General features: G+C 37.1%; 1 protein-coding gene across 1 annotated transcript; it reads right to left on the bottom strand.

Annotated features, from left to right (window-relative positions):
* Window positions 1–14,047: 14,047 nt before the first annotated feature.
* Window positions 14,048–24,142, bottom strand: LOC133984837 (regulator of G-protein signaling 5-like). The gene is made up of 5 exons (XM_062424318.1): window positions 24,015–24,142; window positions 22,939–23,052; window positions 21,444–21,505; window positions 18,439–18,605; window positions 14,048–16,933 (listed from the first exon to the last, which is right to left on the bottom strand). Exons 1-5 carry the CDS (start codon window positions 24,056–24,058, stop codon window positions 16,769–16,771), a joined length of 552 nt encoding a protein of 183 aa, XP_062280302.1. The 5' UTR covers window positions 24,059–24,142; the 3' UTR covers window positions 14,048–16,768.
* Window positions 24,143–24,799: the final 657 nt, after the last annotated feature.

Raw genomic sequence — 24,799 nt, 5'->3', positions numbered from 1 at the left:
TCATTTTCCATGTCATGTCTATGCATTTCAAGCTTTTGGTGTGTTGCTTAATGCTTTTGGTCATTTGGTTAGGGTTGAGGAAAAATCATGTTTCGGGTTATAATGATCAGTAAAATGCAGTAAAAATGTCCTGATATGAAAAATGTCTGGTTTAACAGTGTCAAACAGTTCTCTGATGCTATCTAGCCATCAACCCAACTGGCCTTTTGCTAATAAAACAAAGTCAAAGAATGTAAATCAGAAAATAAAGTCACTATATCGATGTAATCTGAAATGCGTCACTCCATCTGACACTAGAAGGTAACTATGGGTTGCTATTGGTGACTGAATTCATGACCTGAATGGTGACATGACACACAAAAAGCAAAATAGCATAATGATAAAATGCAAAATGACTTGAAAAAAAGGCGTATTATTCATACACCATTTCGTGAAACCAGGCCATTCTCACCCAGATTAATTTGCAGTATCTTGAGCATCTTTTTTCATTTTCAGATCCTTGTTGAAAACACAATGAATACAAACATGCGCTATTACAGACATGCAAGACTTTATTTTAGATTTTTACAACCCCTAAAACCCTTTTTTCCCCACATTTTGAATCCACGACTCATTGTCAGAGCTTTGGATTGTCCTTTTAATATTTCATTTAATCAAACATGGCCTTGGCCATGGTGAAGACTGGTTTACTCTGTGGACTTATTTGTTTGGATTTATCTCCATGAAGTAGGGTGTTTACTGCATACTACTTATGCACAGTCACAGCCTGACTCCATGCCTATTTAAGGGCAACACATTTGGAAGCATGACTCACTATACAGTAAATAAGCATTCTTTAATCTAATCTGCACATCTTATTCTAACCGACGAAGATAGGGTGAATATGCTTAAATATTTACTGTAGGTTAATTCAGTCTGCATGCTATTCTTCTGAGAAAAGGCACAAAAATAAATGTTTTAGATGCAGAATCTGTGAAAAAAAGCTCTCAGTCTTAGTTAATAATCCACCAACACGCTTATACAGGCGCTTTAACATGGATTAGTACTCTAGGAGTTTTTCCATGCAGACCTAAAATGGGTGAGCATGCTAGGCTGATGCTGCTATTCATCCTGTGCTGCTGATTAATGTATTTTTTTAAGAGGAGGATTGCTTTATCACTGAGGCAAATGTTTTGGCATTTTCAACAAAATTCCTCCTTCAGTAAGAGTCATGCATAGATGGAAAGAATGAATGCATAAAGACTTGTGTCTGCTGAGAAGTACAGATCTATCTGATATACTGCTGCTCCACAGCCTTAGTGTGCTTGAATGTTGCAGCTGAAGTGAAGGAGTCTAAAAGAAAGAGATAAATCTACTGGATCTGGTGTGCTTATCTGTTATCTAAAATGAATGGGGGTGTAGGAGTAGCTAAGAGCTCTCTGTGGGGAGTCAGCAGCTAGAATTTGGACCATAACATTTTGGACTGGAGCAACAAATAACTAATATTTATGAGGTGATACACAATACCTAAATTTGACCATGAGGATAAAAATGTCAGAATGTAGGATTTCATCCAAGGCTGGGTGAAAAAATGTTGTCATAGAGAAACAAAGTAATTGTTTGAATATGTGGCAAACAGTTTGTAGATGGTATTCATCATGTTGCACTTAACACAAAAAGTAAGTAAGACCCTATCTGCTTTCTTACCTGTGTGAAAGTCAGATCTGAAAACAATTAGACAATTCCTGCACACTGTCTGACTTACTGCTGGAATGTTAATTTGTTTAAAGTGTTTCTATCTGTCCAACCATCGTCAGGTACGTATGGGAATGTGTATTACAACATTTCCATATGACCCCTTTGCACTAACCCAAAACGTTGCCATCCTGGCTAGTCTGAGCGACTGGAAAAACAGCCTAAAAATAGCAACATACATCCCACTCAAGGCATGGCTGGACCCTCAGGCAACAAACCTTTCTGGGGGTGGAGCAGTCCTTTCAGGAAGTCACTTGTGACGCAGTGCCAGCAATGGGTAACATAAATATCACCTTTTAACTTGTTTAAATTCAAATAACTTTCTATTAAAAATATTCATGTGCATAGAAAAACATTTGATTGTTGTTTGATTGAATTGTTAAGACATATTTTGTAACACTGTGCAGTTAAAAATACTCTTGTTGGGGTGATATAATACAGAGATGTGCTTGGTGCATAGTTAGATAGTTGCACGGTCCAAATTTTATGATGGATACACTATCAGAAATCCCAACGCTCCCAAAAAATAAGGGTTTAAATCACCACCTGCTCCTCATCCAGCCAGACAGCATACACAGTTTATAGCCATTCCTTCATTTCAGTGCACAACTGAATTATGACAGTACATTTTTGTTCCTGCCAGTGGCGTTCTAACATTGTGTTTCATTAAAAAAAAAATTCAACCTGATTTGAATACTAAACTCCACTGGTTGAATAAAAATGGAAGCTAATTCTACACATTTAACTGATCACATTTCAAGCCTAAGTGTTTACCTACTAGACTGTGAAAAAGCTTTTGTCACAGGCTTTTTATTTTTAATTAAATTCCTTGGTGAATCATGAAATTGTTTTAATTTTTCGCTTCGTTTTACTGTCAGGAGAAATCTATACATATATATGCGGAGTACATTTTGTATTTTCCTGCGAGAACAGTAATCATGCTGTGAGTGACAAATGTACAGTCATAATTATGGTAATTGTTATTGCCAGCAAAGCCTCAATCATCTATTCCCAACAGCTACTTTTAAAGCAAGAAGAAATGCTTTTTCACGCAACATGTGAGACCACAAAAGCCCACTCCATCTGTTCTTCAATTATACATCCACCCACATCATCTGTCACACAAATGCACATTGATATGGGACTTGAGACCTTTGTGGGTGGAGTTTAAGTCATTGCTGGATCAATGTTAAAGGCAGCTACAGCTAAATGGAAAAAAAAACAAAAGAAATCCTACCCTGTCTTCATTGCATCATATTCAGGTTTGTAATCACTGTCTTTGCAAATCATTGAGCGATTACTTTACTTACCAGTTCAAGTTGGTATAAAAACGAGACCATGCAAAATGTCTGTTGTTTGATGCTAAACATGTTAAAAGACTGAAGTTTGCACCCTAGAAAGTCAGATAGCAAACTAACATAGGTTCCAAACAGATGAAGCGTAAATGTTGTTTTCTCTTCAGTCTGTACTTAAGTTACCAATCCACTAGGTTTGCTTGCCACTAAAGTATGCTAGCCTCTCATTTACCACCTCCAGTCTAAGGTTTACTACCACTGGTGTATTAGTATCTACATTGATGCAACATAGACATATTCTGCAGAAGCCTCTTGTATTTTGGCAGTTCTACATAACAGCAGACAGCTCTGATATCTCCCACTTAACAAAAAGGCTAAATACTATAATTTCTGGTGGCAATATGTAAGTAAAATGTACTATCAACACTAACACAGCCGATTCATATAGTTAAACATGAACTATGCGCTGTATGTGGAACTATATTTGTCACTACAAATGTTAAACATTATATCCACAAAATGTAAATTTAGGCATTTTTCTATTAATGTGTTGATACTACATATGGCTAGTATCATAGTAACCATCCAGGAATTCAGCAGTGTTTTGGGAATAAAGACTCCTGAATTAATTTATCATATCTTAAAGCTAGAGAGAAAAATGTCTGCACACTGCAGGTGGATTTATTAGTCAGACAGTTAGTCTGACTAATAAATCTACCTGCATTAAGAGTTGCAGTGTGCTGACTTTTTTATTTCTTGCTTGCGTACATTTGTTGTTTGGTCCAGCACCTGCGTTTATTCTTTTTCTGGATGTGTGCGTCATATCTTAAAGCTGAAACTTCAGTTTGTAAAACTTCAAGTTCAACGTATTTCATGTCTACAATGAACTTTAAACAATTTTACTGTCAGACACTTCTTAAATAAAGAGCAACCCATCGGAAAAACATCAGATGAATTTATTGTATTGCATTAAACCTTAAGTTACAGGGAAGAAGAGGTCATATGTTTGATAAGGTAATTGTTAAAAATTGACAGCAGACATGTTTTAAGACACACAAGTTTTTCACAAAAAGTGCAGTAGACGAGTTAGAAATTCTTAAAATTAAATCCATTTCCTTTCCCTCATTGAAAACCCCAGAATCTATAAATATGTAAATACATTTCAAAAGCTAAACTGCTGGACTGCAGATGCTTCCTACTGGAAAGTCCTTTGTGTATGAAGTTTGATATTTCCATATCACACTTGTGTAAACTTGCATATTGGCTCCAAATTAGTCACAAATAATCCACAGGTGCACGATGAAGCTTAAACATTACAGTGAAGTTACAAGTTAACACATTGGTGTTAAATGGAAAGGACTTCAACTATGCCTTGGTTAAAAAAAAGCAAACCCAACCTTTAAAAAGTGGAAAAGTAGAGCATTGGCTCTAGGACGTGAGCTTTCTTGCAAAACATAACCTCGTGCTGTTCAATCAATCAATCAATCAATCAATCAATCAATCAAGTAGTTCAAAGTGCATTATAGTTAGCTGATTGACAAGCTGAAAATAAGACAGAACAAGTAGCAACATTTAAAACATACAAAAAAACTGGAGACCAATGCACGCAAAATAAATTAAAAATGTAAATAAAATAAGTAAAAATAAATAATTAAATAGATAAAAAAAATCAAATAAATAAGTATAAAGGTTTATTAAAAGTTAAAGTAAAAAAAAAAAGTAGTCTAGTAGTCCAACCAATAGAGTCATGTTCTTCAGTCCATCCCTGTTGCCTGTCCTATCAAACAATACCGCCTCATTCTTGGAGAGTAAAATAACCCATTGGTTTACTTTTGATTGTTTCCTGACTGTCATGACACACCTTAACATCCTGTTTCAACAGGAAATACATCACAGTAAGGAAGTAATGTCCATTCAAGTACTGATTTAACAGCTCATGTGTGTGCAGAGGGATTTCCCACCATTGACCACAGAGAACACTGCAGCACACATTACATTCTAATTTAGGTAAAAACAAACGCATGTGTAGCACCTCATTTCAGGGTTAAATTATATACGTACATCAGTCTGTGTGTACTGTATACTGTTGTTCGCCTGCAGCTGTTGTGCTTGCCAGCGTCTGTCCAGGCTCAGACTCTCAGGCCTGAGTGGTGCTTCTTTCAGCACTAACCTGCTTATCGCTGCATGTTCTCTCTGCCTTTTCCCAACGGCGAGCAGCTGTGAGGCCTGCTAATTAAAACCTGACAGAAGGATCTGGTGCTCTAATGTGATCACACATGCAAGGAGGCACGTACACGCAGACACATGCAAAACCACTTATCTGTACAGCACTAACACACACACACGTGCACACAAACACTACATCAATCCATACATCCCTGGGGCTGCATGTCTGGATCTCTGGTTTATTGTCTAGAGAAGTTTAGATAATAAACACAACAGGGATAAAAATGATTCATCTCATCGTGGTGTCTGTCTTTCTGTTGTTGTGCTGTATTTATGTTCATGCTGATGCTAACATCTGTGCAAAGTTTGTGACATGCTCGGGACATGTTTTGACAGTTTTTGATTGAGCAGTCATAATACCTTCATTAAACATTCATAGTATGTCTATTAGTAACTCAGTTCAGAGTAAATGTCCTTATCTGTGTGTAAAATCTATTTTGCTGTCCCCACCATCTCCTGTTTGAACATGTTCCTCACATGGAACATGGAACACGGAACATGGAACATGGAACATGGAACATGGAACATGGAACACGACCTTCTCCCTCCCCGTCCCCCTCTTCCTCTTCATCAAAGGTGCCAGGGAAGATGACGAATGAAAGAAACAAAAAAATACGAAAAAAAACAGCTTGAAGAAATCCACACCAGAGGGTAACACAGAAAGACAAACACATGTTTTTAATTATATAGTAAATCAGCTTCTATTGTTGAGTGTATGGATGTGACACTGAAGTCATTGTTCTGTGATGAAAAGAAACATCTGGTTGTAACAAGAAATACATTCATATCCAGACCTGATGTTAACACTATCTTCCTTTTTGCTATTAATCATCGTTGGAGGTAACCAATCAACAACTTAGTTTGAAACTTTTATGAACACTGATGCTTCTTTAATACATTTTTCTAAATGTGTGTAATATTTGTACAACAGAGGCATCTTTATACAGAGCTGCTTTATTTGAACCCTTCCATACTGTCAGATTTACAGGTTGGTTTATTGGTTTACTTTCAAAATTGTCAAATAAGAGTCAGAGAAAAATAAAAATAAAACATGTGTGAGTGAGGTCAAAACCCACTCTGGGCTTATCTTAAACTGACTGACTGAAGATTGAACAGGGAGATTTCATCAGAGTGTGTTTACTGTCACAAACATTGATTTATCTGAGTGCACAAAGTACAAACATCTTATTTTGGAACTACAAAACACAATATTTTCTTGACTTTGGCCTGGGAGCGTGCTGTTTTCCTCATTCTCTCATACTCATTATTGAAATTGGCACACAACTTTGAAAATCCTATTATCCAGCCACTTGATTATGAGACTTTAGAGAGCATAAAGTGCAATCTTGGCAATGAATATTCATTCTTACAGTTGTTTTTTCCTCCCTATCTGAAATAAAGGGAGGTCCTCCCATTTCATACAAACTGCGTTGTTGAGGTAAAATAAGGATATAAGCCAACAGATAAAAACCCATTTTTTTCTTACTAATGACAAAATGTGCTGTAATTCCCCAAATAACCTTAAGCCTGAGACTTCAACTCATTTGTTAGTTAAAATCTTATTATATGCTTTATTTTTCCTCTGTCTTTAATTATTTGCTGGTTAGTCATATTTTGACTTTAAAGCAAAGGGCTGAACCAATTAATAATGCTCAGATTACAGCTACCTCAGTCAATACAGTTTGTTCAAATAATAATGGGTTGTTAAAATTAGTGGATAATGACAAAAACTATCATTTATATAGCTTATAAAACTAACATTTTATTAGCTATTTTCAAGGATTAGGGTGTTTGACACTCAAAAGTACCTTTGAATTGTCTTGTTTTGTGTGTATTTTCAATTTGAGCAGCAAAACTGAAAATATGATAAAAGTAGACATAAACATTCATGAAACATGACCGCTGTGTCCACTGAAGAGACGTCAGTGGATGAAAACATCAGGTCTGTGTTGACTGATGAGGAAACTTCTACTGGAATATCTTTGCATGGTTTATACGTAGTTATTTATCTTATACTGGGCTTTTATGCAGTTCAGCCTCTGTTTAAAACAGTCCGTTTTTGCTCCCGTCTCTTTAAAAGGTGCAGTTTGTAGGATTTAGTGGCATCTAGTGTTGAGGTTGCAGACTGCAACACAAGGAATACCCCCTCCCCTTCAAAAATCTGTGTTTTGTTTGTCCATTCTGGGCTACTGTAGAACATGACAGTGCAACATGGTGGACTCAGTGGAAGAGGACCTGCTCCCTCTATACATATATTTAAAAAAAACTAATTTTAATGAAACAAAAAAATTAGTGCAAAGTCTGTTCTGCCAGATGCCACTATATTCTGCACTCTGGACCTTTAAGGCCCCCTTCCCAAAGAGGGTTAGGGTTAGGGTTAGGGTTGTAAGGCTATGGAAGGGTTAGGGTCTTGTGGAAGGATTTCACCTATTCTTTACATAAAATATCAACTTCTTTAATGCATCCATACATGTTCAAGCCCAAATCTGAACTTTTCATATGTGAGGGGACAACATGAACAAGCTGTCAATCAACCTAGCAACAAAGACTACTGAATGGATGGTTTGTGGGCATGCATGAACAATGATGTCTGCATTTTTACATACATTAACCTCATATTGTCAGATGACTGTTAAAAAATCTCAGAGTGTGGTTTGATACCAATTTAAACTTTAAGCAGCACACCACAAAGCTTGTGCAATCGTGTTTTTACCATCTTAGAAACATCGCTAAAATTAGGCCAATTTGAACTTTTAATGACACTGAGACCATTTTACTTGCTTTTATCTCATCACACTTAGATCACAACAACAGTCTTTTTACCTGCTTGAGCCAAAAGTCTATAAATCGACTCCAGACTGTACAATATTCAGCTGCCAGGCTTTTAACCAGAACTAACAGGCAGGATCATATTATGCCTGTCTAAGCATCTTTACACTGGCTCCTAGTATGTTTTAGGATACATTTTATTGATTACTTTTAAAGCTCTTGATGGTGTTGCTCCCTGCTACATTTCTGACCTTTTAATACCCTATGTGCCAGTCCGTACTTTGAGATCCTCGGGCAGAGGTTGCCTGTCTGTTCCAGAGGCCCAGCTGAACACTAAAGGGGAGAGGGCATTCGCAGTCGGGGCTTCCAGGCTCTGGAACAATTTGCCCGAGGAGATCATGTCGGCTGAGGCAGTAATCTCTTTTAAATCTCTTCTTAAATCGACTTTAATCAGAGAGCCTTTCCTGGTTTTATTTGAGTTTGATCTTTTTTTTATCCATTTAAAATCTCCTCTTTTTATGTTTATGTTTTTATGTCTGTGTTAAGGTACAGTTTTATCCTGTACTATCGCATTTTCTGCTGCCTTGTAAAGCACTTTGTAACACTGCTCTATAAATACAGATTATTATTGTTAAACATAATGAAAGTTAAAAAATATAACTTGATAGAAAATCACAAAGCATGGTGTCTCCTTTAATGTTCAATTTCATATATGGATTGAACATAAACTCCATATTTCCATTACATCATGCTTTCCACATGGATTTTGAGGTTTGACTAGTGCTCTTTTAATTACGTCACCCTGATGCACGCTCTTCTTCTGCAATGATTTAATGACACAGGTTTGCACATACATTTACATTGTTGCAGATTTTCTGAAAATGTGGTTTAAATTTGTTCTATATTTTTATGGAAACCTAAAAACAAACAGCTCCAAAATGAAAGCCTCTTAGGGGATCTGACAGTGTGTTGAGTGAATGTTAAACACACAGGGAGCTTGATTATACAATGAAGTGCAGCTGGGTTGGCAGGCAGGCAGCAGGTAAGGATGTAATTAGCCGATAAGGGGCAGGTGTGAAGGGCAGCGAGACAAACAGACTGTGGCTAGTGGACAGGTGACATAAGTTGATCTGGAAAAATAAAAAGACCTTCACTCTGGACCAGCAGTTCACTCCGCATTACAGCTGTTGAGATTTACAGCTGTTGAGTGCACTCTATATTAAAGTGTGGAGTAGGTATAAACAGGTACACAGAGGGATGCATGCTCCATCATAAACAGGAACTGTCACCATGGATACTGATAGTTTTATTATATGCCGATACCTTAAAATTGCGACAGCCCTCCTCCTTCCCCCGAAAACAAAGCAAACAAAGAAATACATACATACATGGATTATTTTTTTCTCCTTCATTCTACAGGGTTGGATTCTATTCGCCGCCATCTGGTGTGGGTTAAAATCAGTTAGACATGGTGAGGACGTCAGTGATCATGTGTCTAAAATGATACATTTAAAAACATGACCTTGTGTCTCTCCAATTATTTGCCGTGACTTATGAGCTGGTCATGACACAGTATACTCAGATTACCTTCCTTTGTATGACCAAGATAAATTATTTTGCACCATTTGTAATTCAATATAATGTGACACAAGACCTGGGCTTACAAACTTGTTATGTATTGAACCGAGCAATTTGACCAAATATATACTTTTTGAAAGTCTGTTTCTGTGTGTCACTCCTCCTTACCACACAAAAGGCCTGATTTACTAAAGGTTTGCATGTGTAAAAACGTGTGTAAACTTGATATCACCCACAAAGAATGTGCAAGCTGATCTACTAACATCTTTCAAATGTGCAAATTAATAATACACACTGTCCATTTAGTATATTGAATATGCAATATGGGGCGTTTTTATCAAATTTCATTTGCGCTTGCAGCTTTCTGCTCGTCCAAACTCTCCTTTAAGACATGCAAAACCCTCGTTTAAATACTGCTGTCTGCACCTGTTGTCATTTATGCAGTTATTCTTTGTTGATAACAAAACACACGCTAACCAAACGTGCAATCTGTTGGACTGAACACGTCGTTTAGTGCTTTTTATTTGGGGTCATAGTAAATCAGGTCCAAGGTGAAATACAGCGACTGGCATGAGCAGACTCAGGTGCAGAGATCATGCTGTCCTCAGTGCTGGAGTGGATTACTTCACTGCATTCACCAGTCCAGTCCTGTACAGACTGCTATTTTCAGAAACATGTAGGGAATATGTTTGAGAGTCCATCAAGTTCCCAAGTCTTAATTTGGGCTTGTGTCAATGATGATGTAACTTGTGTAATTGCTCTGCTCTCACTCTCTCTCTCACTTCCTGTGCATGTGTGCAAAACCTGCTAGAAGCCCTTCTGTCCTTAAGTGTTTTGTGGAGCCATGCATGGATCCATGACGTGTTTAAAAAACACATCACTAGCAAGAGTGAGTACTGTAGTTTTCCAGGTATGTAACCTTTTTACTGAAGGGGTTGGTGCCCCACCTATGTTTTTTTACATATAAAATTTCCACTGGAGGAAAGAGGAAGTAAGATCTCCTTTCCTCTCAGACATCATTTGTCAAGTGAACATCTGGATCTACTGTCTAGGGGTGTAAACAGCTCTTTAGTGTCATTTGATGTCTTGGAAATAGCATGTCTCATCACTTATACAGATAATTAAGTAGTTTATATGCTTTCAGAAAAATGGAAATGATGTAGATATATCCGACATCAAAAAAATAACTTGATGCACAGACATTTTCAGCCTCATAGAAACTGACATTTAATTAAAATGTGTTCATGGTAACAGAATTACCTCATCCCTGACTATGATTAATTACAGGTTAAAGTACAAAAATGAGCAAATATGATCTTGATGAATGATGAATGCATCTGCAACATCCAATCACTAAAGGATTTCTAATAATGACGTGTGGCGGTTCAGTATTAGACTTCATGTGTATCCTCACTTGAGTCTCCTCAGGGAAGCCTCCTCACTCCTCCTGAGCAGAAATAAGCCAATGGAAACATCGACCATTGATTTTTAAGCGACTTGAGGAGTGAGGAGTTCAAGACCTGAAATAAGGCAAATGAGAAGCACTCTGTTTAAACACGTTACCTCATACCAAGCTCTGTCTATTTAAGGAAGCTTGTTGATGGTTTCAAGTATTTGCTCACAATAGGCTTAGAAGGATTGGGTTTGTACACAACTCTATCCATCAATACTTTTGCTAGATGAGATTAATATTTAGTTTTGCACTAGATACCACTGGAATGGCAGAGTTCACTAGTTGAATTTTAAAAGTATATCATCAGATTTTTTGTGTTTACCCTCCTCTTTAAACCTTATTCATACATTATTAGTTATTAAAATAGGACAAGTAATAATAAGTCCAGTCCATTTATGTTGTCAGACACTTGGCAACAGTATTGTCAACATAAATATGTCAAGCTGACTCTTATGTTGAAACAACTGGCAGCTTTTGAAGCACTGACATTGCCCTAATCACTCAACTTTACTCTGAAGAAAGCAGTTCATATGATGACCAGCACGGGGGCGGACTGTGGACAGAAACCCTGTGGACATAACCCTGTGGATGTAGGTTTGGCAGCAGTGGCTCTCGCTGCCAGCCACAGAAATCACCGGGGGGAATGATGACAGAATGTTCTGTTATTTTCTTAAACATGAAGACAGATGATTCTTTTCCTTGAAGGTGTATAAAAAGCCCTGAAGCCATGAGAACCCTTCAACATTGTCAGTGACTTGTGGATCATTGCCATCTTTAATGTGTAACTAAGAGAGTGATCTGCTTCCTGTATGTTCACCGGTCCTGCAGCACCCACGCCCTCTGCCTTTTTAATGACGCTTGAGTAAACATAAACAGCACTGTATAGTTTTATGGTTTTAATCCATCAATGTAGACTATTTTAAACTCTTGGGAGTATAAATCTGCAGAGTCTTGATGTTAACGTGTCTGTATAACTTTCAATGCAGATGTGTCGCTCATAGGTTAAAATTAAATCCCAAGAGAGGCCATATTAAATTTGTATTAATATAGAATACGTGTCATTTCCTTTCCCATGTCTGACCACTGAACTCCAGGAGACAGATTTGGGAATGTCTACAGGTCTGTTTATGCTTAGAGGGCTTATCACTATCGCTGGCTGAGCAGAAGAGATTAAATCATTTTTTTTAAAAACCCTTATCATGCTATGCTGTCAAAGTGTAATTCTTCTTCTGGCACATTTGGAAGGAGAGTCAGGTCATGTATCAGGTGAAATTGAGGTAAAAAGGGAATTGCTCTTAAGTAAACTGTTTGGGATCATATTCAGAATCCTAATCTCTTAATGATGGTATCTTCTTACTGGGGGTTTAATCTGCTTACATCTCTGTTTGTTATGGTTTTGATAATAGTAACAGACGCTTGTTAGCATTGACTTTAACTGTCTTAGGAAACATTAAAAAACCTTGAAGGATGATGTATTTAGAGAGCTCAGACCTGTGATGCTAATTATCCATCTGCTTATGTTTTCTCAGCCTAGGGGATACTGTGAGGTCACTGCTTATGTGACGATGTACCATACATGTTAAAAAAGCAACAAGTTAAACTCAACAAAACATTTGTCAGAAATGTCACTAACCTCCTTTGGGGACCAAAGGCATCTGAACTTTTCCATCTATTTGTAGGAACTGCGTTGGTAACGGATGCGTCCATGCAAGCTTCTGACAGTGTTTGTGTTGGCAGCGAGCCCCTCTGCCGCATCTGTTTCCGTTCTGTTTTTCACTCATCACTGACGTTCTCAGTGGCGCACTCCTCAGCTGCTGCTTTCTTCTTTTCAAACAATTAATTTACTCGGGAGAAGGAATTTAAAAAGGAAGGAACATATTCATGAAGGATATTTCCCTTTTAAGAGTCTGAGAGATATCACCTTTTGTTTTCAGTCCACTTTGTCTGTGTTGGTTTGTTAGTTAGAAGCACTTAACAGATTCTTCAGCAGACCTAGTAGAAGATATACGGATAAGCCTCAATTGGTGGGAAGCCAATGAGGGATCATCTCCTTGTTACTCCACTAACTTTTCGACTGTGGCACCTGCATTGATATATTTAAATCTGAGGAGGATAAAGTGTGTTTTCTGCACATTACACCCTTGCAGGAGCTTCTCCAAGAAATTACATTTATATATAACTAAACCATTTTGCCAGTTACGTTGTGTTGGCAAACATAACAGCTGTCTGGACTGTGTTCGTAGACAACATTTTTCCGAATGAAGGTAGCGTTATATTTATATACTGAAGTTGAAAGGAGGAAGTCAGGGTAGATTGTGGGTGTACAAGTGTAGGACTCTGATACTAGAGAGCAGGTTCAAGTGCTGCCAGTGCCTGAACATAACCATGAAAGGTTGTCCATACATTCAGTATCAACATTTTTGCTACTTGCCAAATATGTTAACATTTTCTCATTATGTCGAGATTCTGGTAAGTTAGCCAGCATTATATTTCTAGCAAAATGTTTATACTGTTGCAAATTAGTCATATATATTTCAGGAGGAAGGGTTATACTGGACATGTTTCATGAATGCAAAAATAGTTAGTGGTGACAAGGACTGCAGTGATTGGACTTTGGATCAAATTCAGAGAAAGTGGGGGTAAAAACATAAAAGAGTTATTCTTTTGTTTCTTGCCTTGCATATTAAAAACATCTGGTTATAGTCCACGGTGTTATCAGACAACTAAAGAGGGGATTAATGGATTAGCATATGAATGACAGACTTTGGCTAAGACAAGGCATTCATGTTTGACCACAAGGTTTCATTAAAATCTGAATTTCACATTTTTAATTATTACCTGGATGTTGATTGGAACACAAACTCGTACTTATGATATGAAATATGCAATTTTTCAAAGTTTTTCATTTGTTGTTTTAAAGATTCAATCATGGGGTTTACTCTGTACAGACACATTATAAATAAGCATCCAATGAAGACAAACAAAGGGACAATTGAAAGTCAGATGTTTCCTCTTTTATAACAGTAACAAGACTTTGGGAAGAGTCCTTGCCAGCTCTCCATTCAAAGATTCTCTGATTCCACTTTTGTATTTATGAATAACTTAAGACACAATTGGTTGTAAATAGAAGATATTTACACGTAAAAATAAATACATCTTCAGGAATTGAATGCATATATATTTTTATGTGGTCGACTCCAAAACGTACATGCAAGGCTACATCAGATTATGCATACTCAGCATTGTTAAAGCCCTTATTGATTTTACTGTGATGCTGATTGTTGACTCATGTGATGCTTTAGGTTATGACATCAGACTGGCCAATCTGTGCCATAGTAAAGACTTGTCAATACTATTTCAATTTACTGTTTCAGATATATTTCAGATGTGTTAGTTGTATCTTTGCCAATTTTTTTTTGTCTTTTTTGAAAAATAAATCCAACTAATAAGATGAAAATAGACGTAACTCCTTATCTCCTGATCTGTACTTCTTTCAATTTTGGAGTTTGTGGATTATTTGCAATCATGAGAACAATAAGGACTTATAAAATGCTGAATATCTAGATGATAATATTCTTGTGTTGGTTAAGACATTGTTAAATAGAAAGAAAAAAACATTAAGGAGTAAATATAATCACACTTTATGGTTGCTACATTCAACTGTGTATATTTAAGACACTTAAACATTGCACACCGACACCAAATCCACCATCATATCCATCCATGTCTTAACTCAGTGTAAAATAGGTGAATACCAGTGGTTTGTTACAGCTTATAATTGTGAAAAAATAACTTGTGGTTGAAAGTGTTATGGTGTTAACCTGGAAAATAACATGAAAAATACAAATAACATCAGATTAGTTGAGCATTACTATCATGTTTTTGTGTTACGATCAACGTTAACATACATTACAGTCTGACTGCAGGGACCCTATTTCCTCAAATTGTGTATAATAACTTTAAACTTAGATTTTAGACTTTAAATACGATGTGCTCTATGGCTTCACAGACCATAATGAGATCATTCTCCATAATTAGTAATAGCAGTCTACAGCTGCAAACCTGCAAGTTCTGTTTCCCATGTTATTTTTAGTTTTGTCTTGTTTAGTTCAATGATAAATTAGCACTAAAACAGAGTCTGGACCCTTCTTTAGTGACTCATCAACATCATTGGGAAAAATACTTGTCTTTGTATAAAATAACTCTGCTCTGTTCACTTCTTTTTCTCAGATTCCCTCCTACTTGATTTTCCCATCTTAGCAACTTGCAGTTTAGTGGCAGCGAAGGAGCTCGACCACTGAGCCAACTAGCCAGCACTGTTCTCAAGGATGGCTCTCACAGGATGCATCACAAACAAAATAAAGGGTGGGTGGGTCTGGGGGGGGGGGGGGGGGGGGGAGTTTGGTGAGAATCCAAACTTAGTGTCTTAGTATGTTTGTGAGTGTGAGAGAGTGGATGAGACACACAAAAAGAGTTATGTGATCATCATGCATTGACACTAGTAGAGACTCCACTACATCTTTTTTTATTTATTACAATGACAATGAAAACAGCCAACTGGGTAAATGTCATACTGTGTGTAATCTTAAGGAATTTCTCTTTGGTTTTCTCCAGTAGACTGAAGATTTTAGGTTATACCATTTCCAGGAATTGGCAATGATACTTGTAAGGCTTCTTGGGAAAACCAAAATAGCACTTAAAAGTCGCTCTGACATCTGTCTGAAGTTTATTTATTCATGGAGGGAAACAGACGGGGCTTTAAGAAGTTCAAAAACTGGATTAGGTTTTGTTTTTTTGAAGGATTTTGAATCTTTGTAGGTGTTAGTTAATTTGTTTCACACAATTTCAAACTTCTTTTTATATGGTTTTATGATTAAGTTGGTTCATTTTCGGATTTGATTCGTTTTTACAATGTGACTCTTAGAAGTTGCCTTTTCCAATTAAGAAAAAGGCACCATCTCAATTAATTTGACCTCACGGCTTATTTATACTTTCATACTACATCAAAATGTAGTGGTACATACAGTAATGCTTTCTGTTGTGGGTGTGTAAAAGGTTTGGCTTCTGTAGGAGTTGACACTACAAAATTGTGACTAGTCTACTTGAGCTGCTTTTGGATTTTCTAGAGAAGATAGTGTCTGAAGACTACAAGAGTAGGTCAAAGACAGACATATAAATGTGATCACAGCAGTCAATTGGGTCTGATAACTTGCACATTTATCCAAAAGTTGAAGAACTAGCTTTGTGTCCTAATTTCAACATCTGTTCATCTGTTTTTCGTGAAAACTGGTTTCAACCTGATGTTAATCCTGACTCTCAAGGATGATGTATGCATGTGTGGTCCTGTACTTCTACCTATATGAGATCCATTTTGACAAATTAGTTAATTTTGGGCACTCCTTATGTCTTTCAGAAGATGTGTGTGTGTGTGTGTGTGTATGTGTGTGTTGGGTGGGGAGGTGGGGCTATTTCAAAGGCAGTTTTTCTTTTTAGTTACATTTCGAAACATTTTTTATTTTTTTTTACCCTTCGATGTTTTGTATCTTTTGTAAAATATATCGGTTCTTGAGCTGACGTACACAAAAAATTATATTTATTTATTGGCAAATATTCAAATGCTAAAAATTGTCTCTTAATATTTTCATGTTTACTAACTGCTGTTTGAAACTTCCCCACACACCCCCACCCCTGCTCCTCAGACTCCTGCTCCTGTTTAGTTGACCAGGAGCTCCTGGTACTGCTCAGATCTCAGGAAGCGACCGAAGGAGTCTTTCTCCATCAGGGCGTGAATCCTCTTCTGAGCCAGGTCGAAGGTTGCTGGGGACAGATCAACCAGATTCCTCAGGGTCACATCCTTGGTGAAGTGGTCAATGTTCACCTGTGGTTAGAAGAATACAGGAAGCACAAGTCAGGATCATCATGAAGAGGAAGACAGTGAAGACAAATGAGGAAATACAGATGGTAAATACAGAGAAAGATGATTATCCCACATCATATCAGTTCCATTACACCATTTTAGGCATGATAAGATGAGACACATCATGCATTGTTCTCAGTTTCAGCTGACCAGTTTTCATGTTTATTTAAAGTCAAATATAAACATAAACTACATTAAATCATGTGTGCCAAGGGAATCTTCCAAAGACACGAGCTACCAGAGAGCTGGTGTTTACAGCAGCAACTGTGACTGACTTTAAACACTCGGTGACTGATTGCAACAGCAAATTCTAAATTTAAGCTGTAATAGGTCTTATAAGGGTGAAATACTCAAATCCTCCGTGAAAATAAACGATAAGTGAACTACAAGTATTAGCAGTAAAACATGTTAAAGTATCAGCTAATGAGTGTGTTTATAGAGAGTAGGAGATTAATAGTAGTAGTATTTTAACTCAGATCAGAGTCATTACACAAATGCAGTGCTGTAAAATTGTTTTATTATTTTTCTCTGTTATGCAGAAAAATCCCTAACCCAAAATGGAAGCATTTTGGATAATGTACCAAGCGTGTGTGTGTGTGTGTGTGTATGTGTGTTTATTATTGCTTGTGCTGTTCACTGCGTGCAGAGACTTGGTACATTCTCTGTCCGTAACCTCATCTTTCTACACTCAAGCTTGACTGTATTTCCCCTCTACACATTCCTTCACTGATTTCAACAAGGACTTTGCTACTTATTATGGATCAAATCAGAATTATTGTGCCTAATTTGTCTCCAACTATCGTATGCCATGAAATTTCATATAAAATTATGATTACTTGATGTAGCTCGTTGACAAAATCCCTCCTTTCATGTACTGCCAATACACATGCCTCTTTTATGAAGGAACATTGATTTTTTTAAATTTAGAACTATTCACATTTAGAAGAAAAATTGACCTTAAAATCAACTAAAAATAATATGAAACACCATGCCTCTCCATCAGTAATGCATTACAGTAATGTGATTACTATTTTCAGCAATGAGTAGTGAAAGGGTTACAATTTAAAATGCAGTAATTATATTACAGTCACTAATCCCAGTCACACTTGGATACTTTGACGTATGTGTTTCTGTCTTACTGGTCATTTGATGGAGGTTTGACATCAATGTGGTCTCTGTGCGTTCAGTGATACGTGCTAGTTTAAAGGTCAGGAAGTGTGGGAAAGCGGTCAGTTGCCTCCAAAAAGAGGCACATAATTACTATTTGAAAGATCAGTGGTCTGAGTCTGTTATTGTGCTGTACGGTGTTTAGAGTGTGAGACTGTGACTTTAAACCAGGAAGACATACTTGATTCATTTCACATCACGTAAACCACACTATATGTCATTAACTTGTAGATGAACTATTTTTCCCCCAATGTGGAGTTTAGCTGATAAAAAAAGATGGAGTCACAGGAGTCCCTGACCTCTCTGGGTCCCTCAGACTGGATGAAGTCCTCATAGATCTTCTTGGCCTTGGCAGCCATCTTCACTGGGTTCTTGGTCTTCTTGAAGTCCTCGCATGCTGCCCAGAACTCAATGTTCTCATCACTGAACTCAGACTGAAGGAAGCTACGGAAAGCAGCCACACCATCTGATGAAGAGTTAGAGACAGTTGTTTAAAGAAAAGGATAAAGAGATATGTTAAGGAATATAGTATAAGAATATAGCCTATTTCATAATGTTCCGGCCCACAAGTAAATACAAAGTCATTTTACAAGACATATGTTTTTGAGAAATACACTCATTGGCTTTCTTGTCAACACAATGTGTAATTTTTATATTTCACTGCTTTGGTTCATCTTATTCAGCAAACACTGTTTCCAGTCTTCATGCAAAGGAAAGTGAAATGTTGGCACACTCTGGCTTCATATCTAGTGCAACGATAGGATAGATGATTGATGATCAATCTTGTTCATTTAACTCTCATCAAGAAAGCAAAAAGCCACATTTCCCAAAGTGTAAAACCATCAATCTAACTTTGTTTGGGCATTTTTGGAAAATAGGCAGCAGGATTAAAAACAATCACCCTCCAGACATTAAAAAAGTGTGCAAAATAGAAAATATAACCTTTATTTGAACAAATATAAAACCACAGTTATCCCGAAATAAGGCTCCAAAATAAAGCTTATATAAAACAACAGCCCCCTTCAGCAGAGACCATTGTAATTCCACACAATGCCTGCAAAAAGCTCCCATTGTCTGAAAGAGCATGTGCAACAGATGATAAGCATTCTGCTATGGCCTCAGGCTTTTATCTGCAATCTAAATAGCTGGTTCTCTTCAAAATAGCACTGAGTCGCAATCAACTGCAGCTCTCTCTCTCTCTCTTTTTTTAAAAAGACCTTCAGTACAAAGGCACACTAAAAAGAAGCACACACACAAAGGCACTGATGACAAACTGTTTGTGTATTGGCGAGGCGACAACTCAGCTGAAAATGCAAGTGTAAGTTTAAATTACTGCCCCTCATCAGGTGAACAAGCCTTATCTTTTTAATAATGAAATGCTGAAATAGTCCCTTTAATTAAAAACTGCACCAACATCAACATGAAAATGAGATGTGTAATCTTTTTATCTGAGAGTTGTCATAAATTACGCATTTAATATTGCATAATATACATGGCATTGTGCAGCTGGAGGAGAGGGGTTAGCTCTTTGTGAGGTAATAACTCACTGCAGAATCCCATGGGAATTAACAAGGGAGAAGCCATAAAGAATAATGTTAATGTAAAATCGCATGTAGATAAATGACCACAGCCAAGTAGTTGTGTAATAAATCAGTTTTGGTGAAATCATTTAGACAACACACATAACTCCATGGACTAATACACATGCAGATACATGCAGGCATTCATGCAAGCATGCAAACACTAAAGCAACATACATCTCTCTGCTCTGGACTGTGCTAAAAGAGACACTTGGAAAGGTTGTTTGCCACCCACTGAGCTCCGTGGAGAAAATGTTTCTTTTACTATTAACCGGTCACTAACATCTGCACTCAGGTCTGTTTTGATGCACAGGAGCAACTTAAGTGATGTATAAAGCAGGAGAGTTTACACGTACTGCTGGACACCACTAACCATTAGAGTTAATCATCAGTCTTGCCCACGCTCTGGCTTTCTGTACACTGTGTGAAGTAAACATTAAAGACAGAGGTTGGTTTCTGGTATGTATGCTGGTTGTCTTTCTCCTCTACACATACAGTATAAGATACCTTGTTATAACATTGTTTCCTGCATATCATATGATTATGTAACTTTTTTTTTACACTAGAAAAATACTTTTTTGGATGAATGCTGGACTCGTTTTATGTGAACATCTAAATCTTTACTGGATTTTAACTGACTACTCGATGAAGTGCAACTTATGTTAGTGAATCAGTGGTTTAGGGCAACTAACACCACTCTAAGAGACAAGTTTGTGTAACTTAATGAGGTTGGACATAAAGTTTTAGTCATTTGTTTAAATGTTATAAAGAGAAAAGAGGAGATTCTTTTATGTGGTTTTGGATACTTTATTATTCAAGAATCTGCACTCTATGAAACATACTGTATGTAATAGCAGATACCAGTTAGATAAGCCTTTTGTTGTATTTTCCTGTACTCACTGAAGTCCGGCAATTTCATTGAGTGAGTTATGTGAATTGGTATTCTCTCTTTTGGGACTTTTTTTTCTATCATTTGAAAACATATGTGGTCCATTCTCTGCCTATTTTATATTAATTTGGTATATTTATAGCAACAGCAGCTGCATTGTTCTAATGGGAACTAAATCCTGGCTAGGTGTATTGTGCCTGTTTAAGTAGTCAAGCAGCCAGACGACAGATCTCAAGGGAGGAATGTTTTGGTCTTTGTGAATGGTTGAAGTTTAAGCGAAGTGAGAGTTGTTACATAATGGAGACCTCAGCATTGGGTAGTATGAAATAATGATGCTTGCTGTGTTTGGTTGTGAAGAGGACAACAAAGCAGAGACGAGGCAGACTTTTTAAATATATTCACAGTTGCTGAAACATGTATTTTTAGTTTTTTTGTTTTTACAAGGACGTTTCTCATCGTGCAAAGATAATTGATTGTCAAGTCTTTTTATATTATTCTACAGTAACAATATGTTGAATTTTGTTGAAGATAATACTCTACAAGTATCTACAACTTCTGGACAGCAGTTAATTAATCATAATAGGGAGGGGGGGGGCAACAATGCTGTCAAACAATGGTGACCATATAGGGGCAAAAAGCCATTCGCTACACAAGTTATGAGTCTAAATTTATTGTCATTAATTAATTGTCATTTTGGGGTTTTTGGTCAAAGTCGGGGTAAGCCTCCAGGGTATGAATGTAAATCAACTCAGTGAATGCTTTAGTGCGGGGAAAAATACAGAGTTTGTGTGTGAGAAAGAGAGCATAAATAAAAGAGTAAGAGAGGTAGACCTACAGCCGTTGCTTAGGACATGGTCCAGACTCTCACGCCACTGAGCAGCTTCATCAGGAGTTGGCCTGTGCAAAACATACAGTACCTCAATTCAGTCAACAAGCCTCAACAAAAGTTATCAAAAGCATCTCAGTACAGCTTTTCTGTATTGTGCACCAAAATGTCACATTGTGGGTGGGGGGGAAAAAATACTTTAACATCTATTCTTTAGGCAGTCAAAACATATGTGATGTTGTACTGATGTTTTCAGCACAATGTGGGAACACACATTTGGTAACAAGAGGCTCCTGAGTAACAAGAGAGACACATACACTGACTGCAAACCTGTTCACACAATATTTCATAAACATGGATTCTATATAATAACCACAGAAGATAAATGTGAACCTATGCCTCTGCTTTAATCATTAACTATAGCCTGCATTTGAGGGACTGTATGTGCCTAGTCTTGCTTTGCCAGACTGCATCCTTTGATCTTGTGCAGGTTCTGCTGCAAGCTTTAAGTCTGGAAAACATCCAATGAGAATTGATTGCATCTGGTCCTGCATGTGTGTGTGAGAACAATTTAAAGGAAGCGTTATAGCTATAGTATTAAGTGATGCATGATTCTGAAACTGCATGGCCTTTCTCTCACCCCTTAAGGGAAAGTTTCCAAATCAGCTGCAGAGTTTTTTCAAATGTGAAAATTAAAAGGAGAGACCAATGATAGTCCCTGACAGCAGTAGTACTTTCATCCAAACACATGTTTGAGTGAAGGACAGGACTGTTATCTATCATGTATCGTGCAGCCTGTTCCGATCTCAAGCACAAATTGCTGAGAATTCATAGACAGCATTTTTAAAATCACATAATTCAAGAGAGAATAGAGTTAGGGCTTAAGCAAATTACAAATATGACTGGTGACCGAATGTGCTCTCGATACTGAACCCCAGCAGCTCTTAAGGAAACAAACACGTTGCCAGAATACTGTTCAACAAAATTGAGCCCCAATTGAATCCACTTTGACCTTCCAGAGTTACTTATTAGGTAAAAATATTTAGCTTTTATCAAAGTAAAACACAAAGTCCCATCTTTATTTTGCCAACCCAAGGACATGCCGTATCATTTTCCATCAAAAAATTAAGTTTTGATGTTTTTGCGATGTTGCCAAAAAACCAAAAGCATGACAAAATTGCAGTATTTCTGCTACACATGAGCAAAAAAGTGATTTTCTATCTCATACACTTTTAATCTCCTCGTCTACAGCAAAGTCTTTTCAACGCACTGCCTAACAAAATCAAAGTATCTATGGCTTTGCACCATCTTAACAGTGACATCTGAATGCAGCCAGTGTCTGCAGAGGTTTCATCTCCTTTTGATCTTCACATCTTGTACCTTCTGGGGTCTCTGCTCTGCCAGTATAACAAGCAGGCAAACAACCCCCCCCTTCTTCTTCTCCCCCTCCTCTTCCTCCTCTACAAACACTCTCTCTGAGACCGAGGGAAGAGACATTACTCACTTTTGCAGCTTCTCCGGCTTCTTCTCAGTCTTCTCCGGGTAGGGGATGATGAGGTCGATGGCATTATCGGGCTTCTGCAGCAAAACCCCCAATTTAGACTTGATCTCCTTTGCCCTGGGAGACAGAAAGCAGAAGGGGGGGTTATGACAGCTCGTGTGACAGAAGTCTTTGTTTTCACTCATCTCACACACGAGAGCAATAAGAAAGTAGTCATAATGTTTGTATAAACCACTATAATATATATCATCCTCTGTCCAACATGTAGTATACTTCATACAAGACACTAAAATGAAATTTATGAGCATATGAGTTGGCTGAATTCTTTACAAGAGGTTTGATGTTTTTACTGTATAAAGAATAACAGATGAGGAAAAAAAGCAGTTCAAGCAAAAACAATACAAAATGCAAATATTGTAACTGCATTTATAGCTGTAATAACTTTGAATAACAGCAATGTATTTGTTTTAGTTTTTAAATTCACAATATTCAATGTCACATATACACCCATTTATCCAGTTAAAGTTTGTGAAGTTGCTCCCAGAGACATTAATAGCATAACTAATGCAAAAATCAATAACAAAATCTCAACAGTATCATATTTTAACCAATTTCTAACCAGTGATTATAGTAGTTGTAACTTGAAATGGTTTTTCTTTGATTCTGCAGGTTCAAAAACATCTCTAACCTTTTCTACCCAATCCATTTTTCTCTCTCTTGAGCAATCTGCATAAAAAGAACCCCTATACATGTATGCATAAATACTGGTGTAACACTATTGAAATGTGTTTGCTCAATCCATACTGTAAGGTCTGTTGGTAAAGGATTTTCAAAAAACAAAAAATAATTTTAAAGTAGGTAAACTGTTTACAAAGATACATTTAAAGCTTTTAACTTATCAGATGGACTGATAATAAAAAATAACACAGAGTCACAGTTTATGTTTTAATCTATTCTGACACAACATGGATCAAGAAAGAGTCTCAAGTACAGTAAAAGTTGTGTGCATCTAAACCAAGCCAAGAGGAGTAACACTGTTAAGACATGATGGCAAAAGTAATGTGATGATGCAGTCTCACCTTTCCAGGCAGGATTGGGGTAACGCAGCTAATCCTTTACACATTTTCCAGCTCTTTTTTCAGATTTGAGTCGTAGTACTTGAGAGAGAATTAAATCTTCCTGTTTGCCCAGTGTGAGACTCAGAGTCTCGTAGCTTTCTGATACTGGCTTTCAGCACATGGGGAGCTTTTATACAGATGCTCTTTGGGCTGTGGGCCAACAGCTAAGCCAATCAGACTGGAATGTTTACAGCAGGGGCAGCTGAGGAGGCCAGCGGAGGAAGGGCTGTTTTTCATAGGTAAATGGCTGTTTGCTTTGAGGTTTCAATTAACCAATAGACCAAGGACCTAGTGTGCAGGATGGAAACAGGAATTAAGGACTATGACTTGAAACTGATTTGAGGTAATAACTTTATTTATATAGCACCTTAAAAAACAGAGAAAGATTGTTTTCAAAAGATTTGGTGTTAAGTTCCATTAGTTATATTTTATATGACTTCCACATCCATCCAAATCTTTACAGCCTCACAGAATGTTTTCAAAATGTTTGTTCTCCGTTTTATCATCTTTTTATTTGGTTGATCATTTGATTTCTTGCCACTGGATTGGCTCAGTTTTCCCAGTTATTAATGGTCTATTGAATCTACACACATAGGCTCAATATATTTAATTAATGGTAGACTACTCTATGCTTTGACCAACTTTTACCAGTACCATTTTTCTTTTAGTGTAAAAGATGCCAAACTTATCAGATGTTAAATGTCTGAACACAAGCAGCTGTGAATTTAGACAGTCTTAATCCTGCA

The sequence above is a fragment of the Scomber scombrus genome, chromosome 8 (assembly GCF_963691925.1).
Source record: "Scomber scombrus chromosome 8, fScoSco1.1, whole genome shotgun sequence".
In the NCBI taxonomy this organism is placed as follows: Eukaryota; Metazoa; Chordata; class Actinopteri; order Scombriformes; family Scombridae; genus Scomber; species Scomber scombrus.
The sequence above is the reverse complement of the archived record's forward strand: the minus strand, read 5'-3'. Positions and strand labels throughout refer to the sequence as shown.

What these genes read in the sequence shown, in the direction of transcription:
- LOC133984837 (XM_062424318.1), bottom strand. Translation starts at nt 24,058, where the DNA reads ATGTGTAAAGGATTAGCTGCGTTACCCCAATCCTGCCTGGAAAG. An exon ending in CCCCAATCCTGCCTGGAAAG is followed by an intron (nt 23,053 to 24,014) that starts GTGAGACTGCAT and finishes TCTGTCTCCCAG; the next exon opens with GGCAAAGGAGATCAAGTCTA. An exon ending in AGTCTGAGGGACCCAGAGAG is followed by an intron (nt 16,934 to 18,438) that starts GTCAGGGACTCC and finishes TTCTAACCACAG; the next exon opens with GTGAACATTGACCACTTCAC.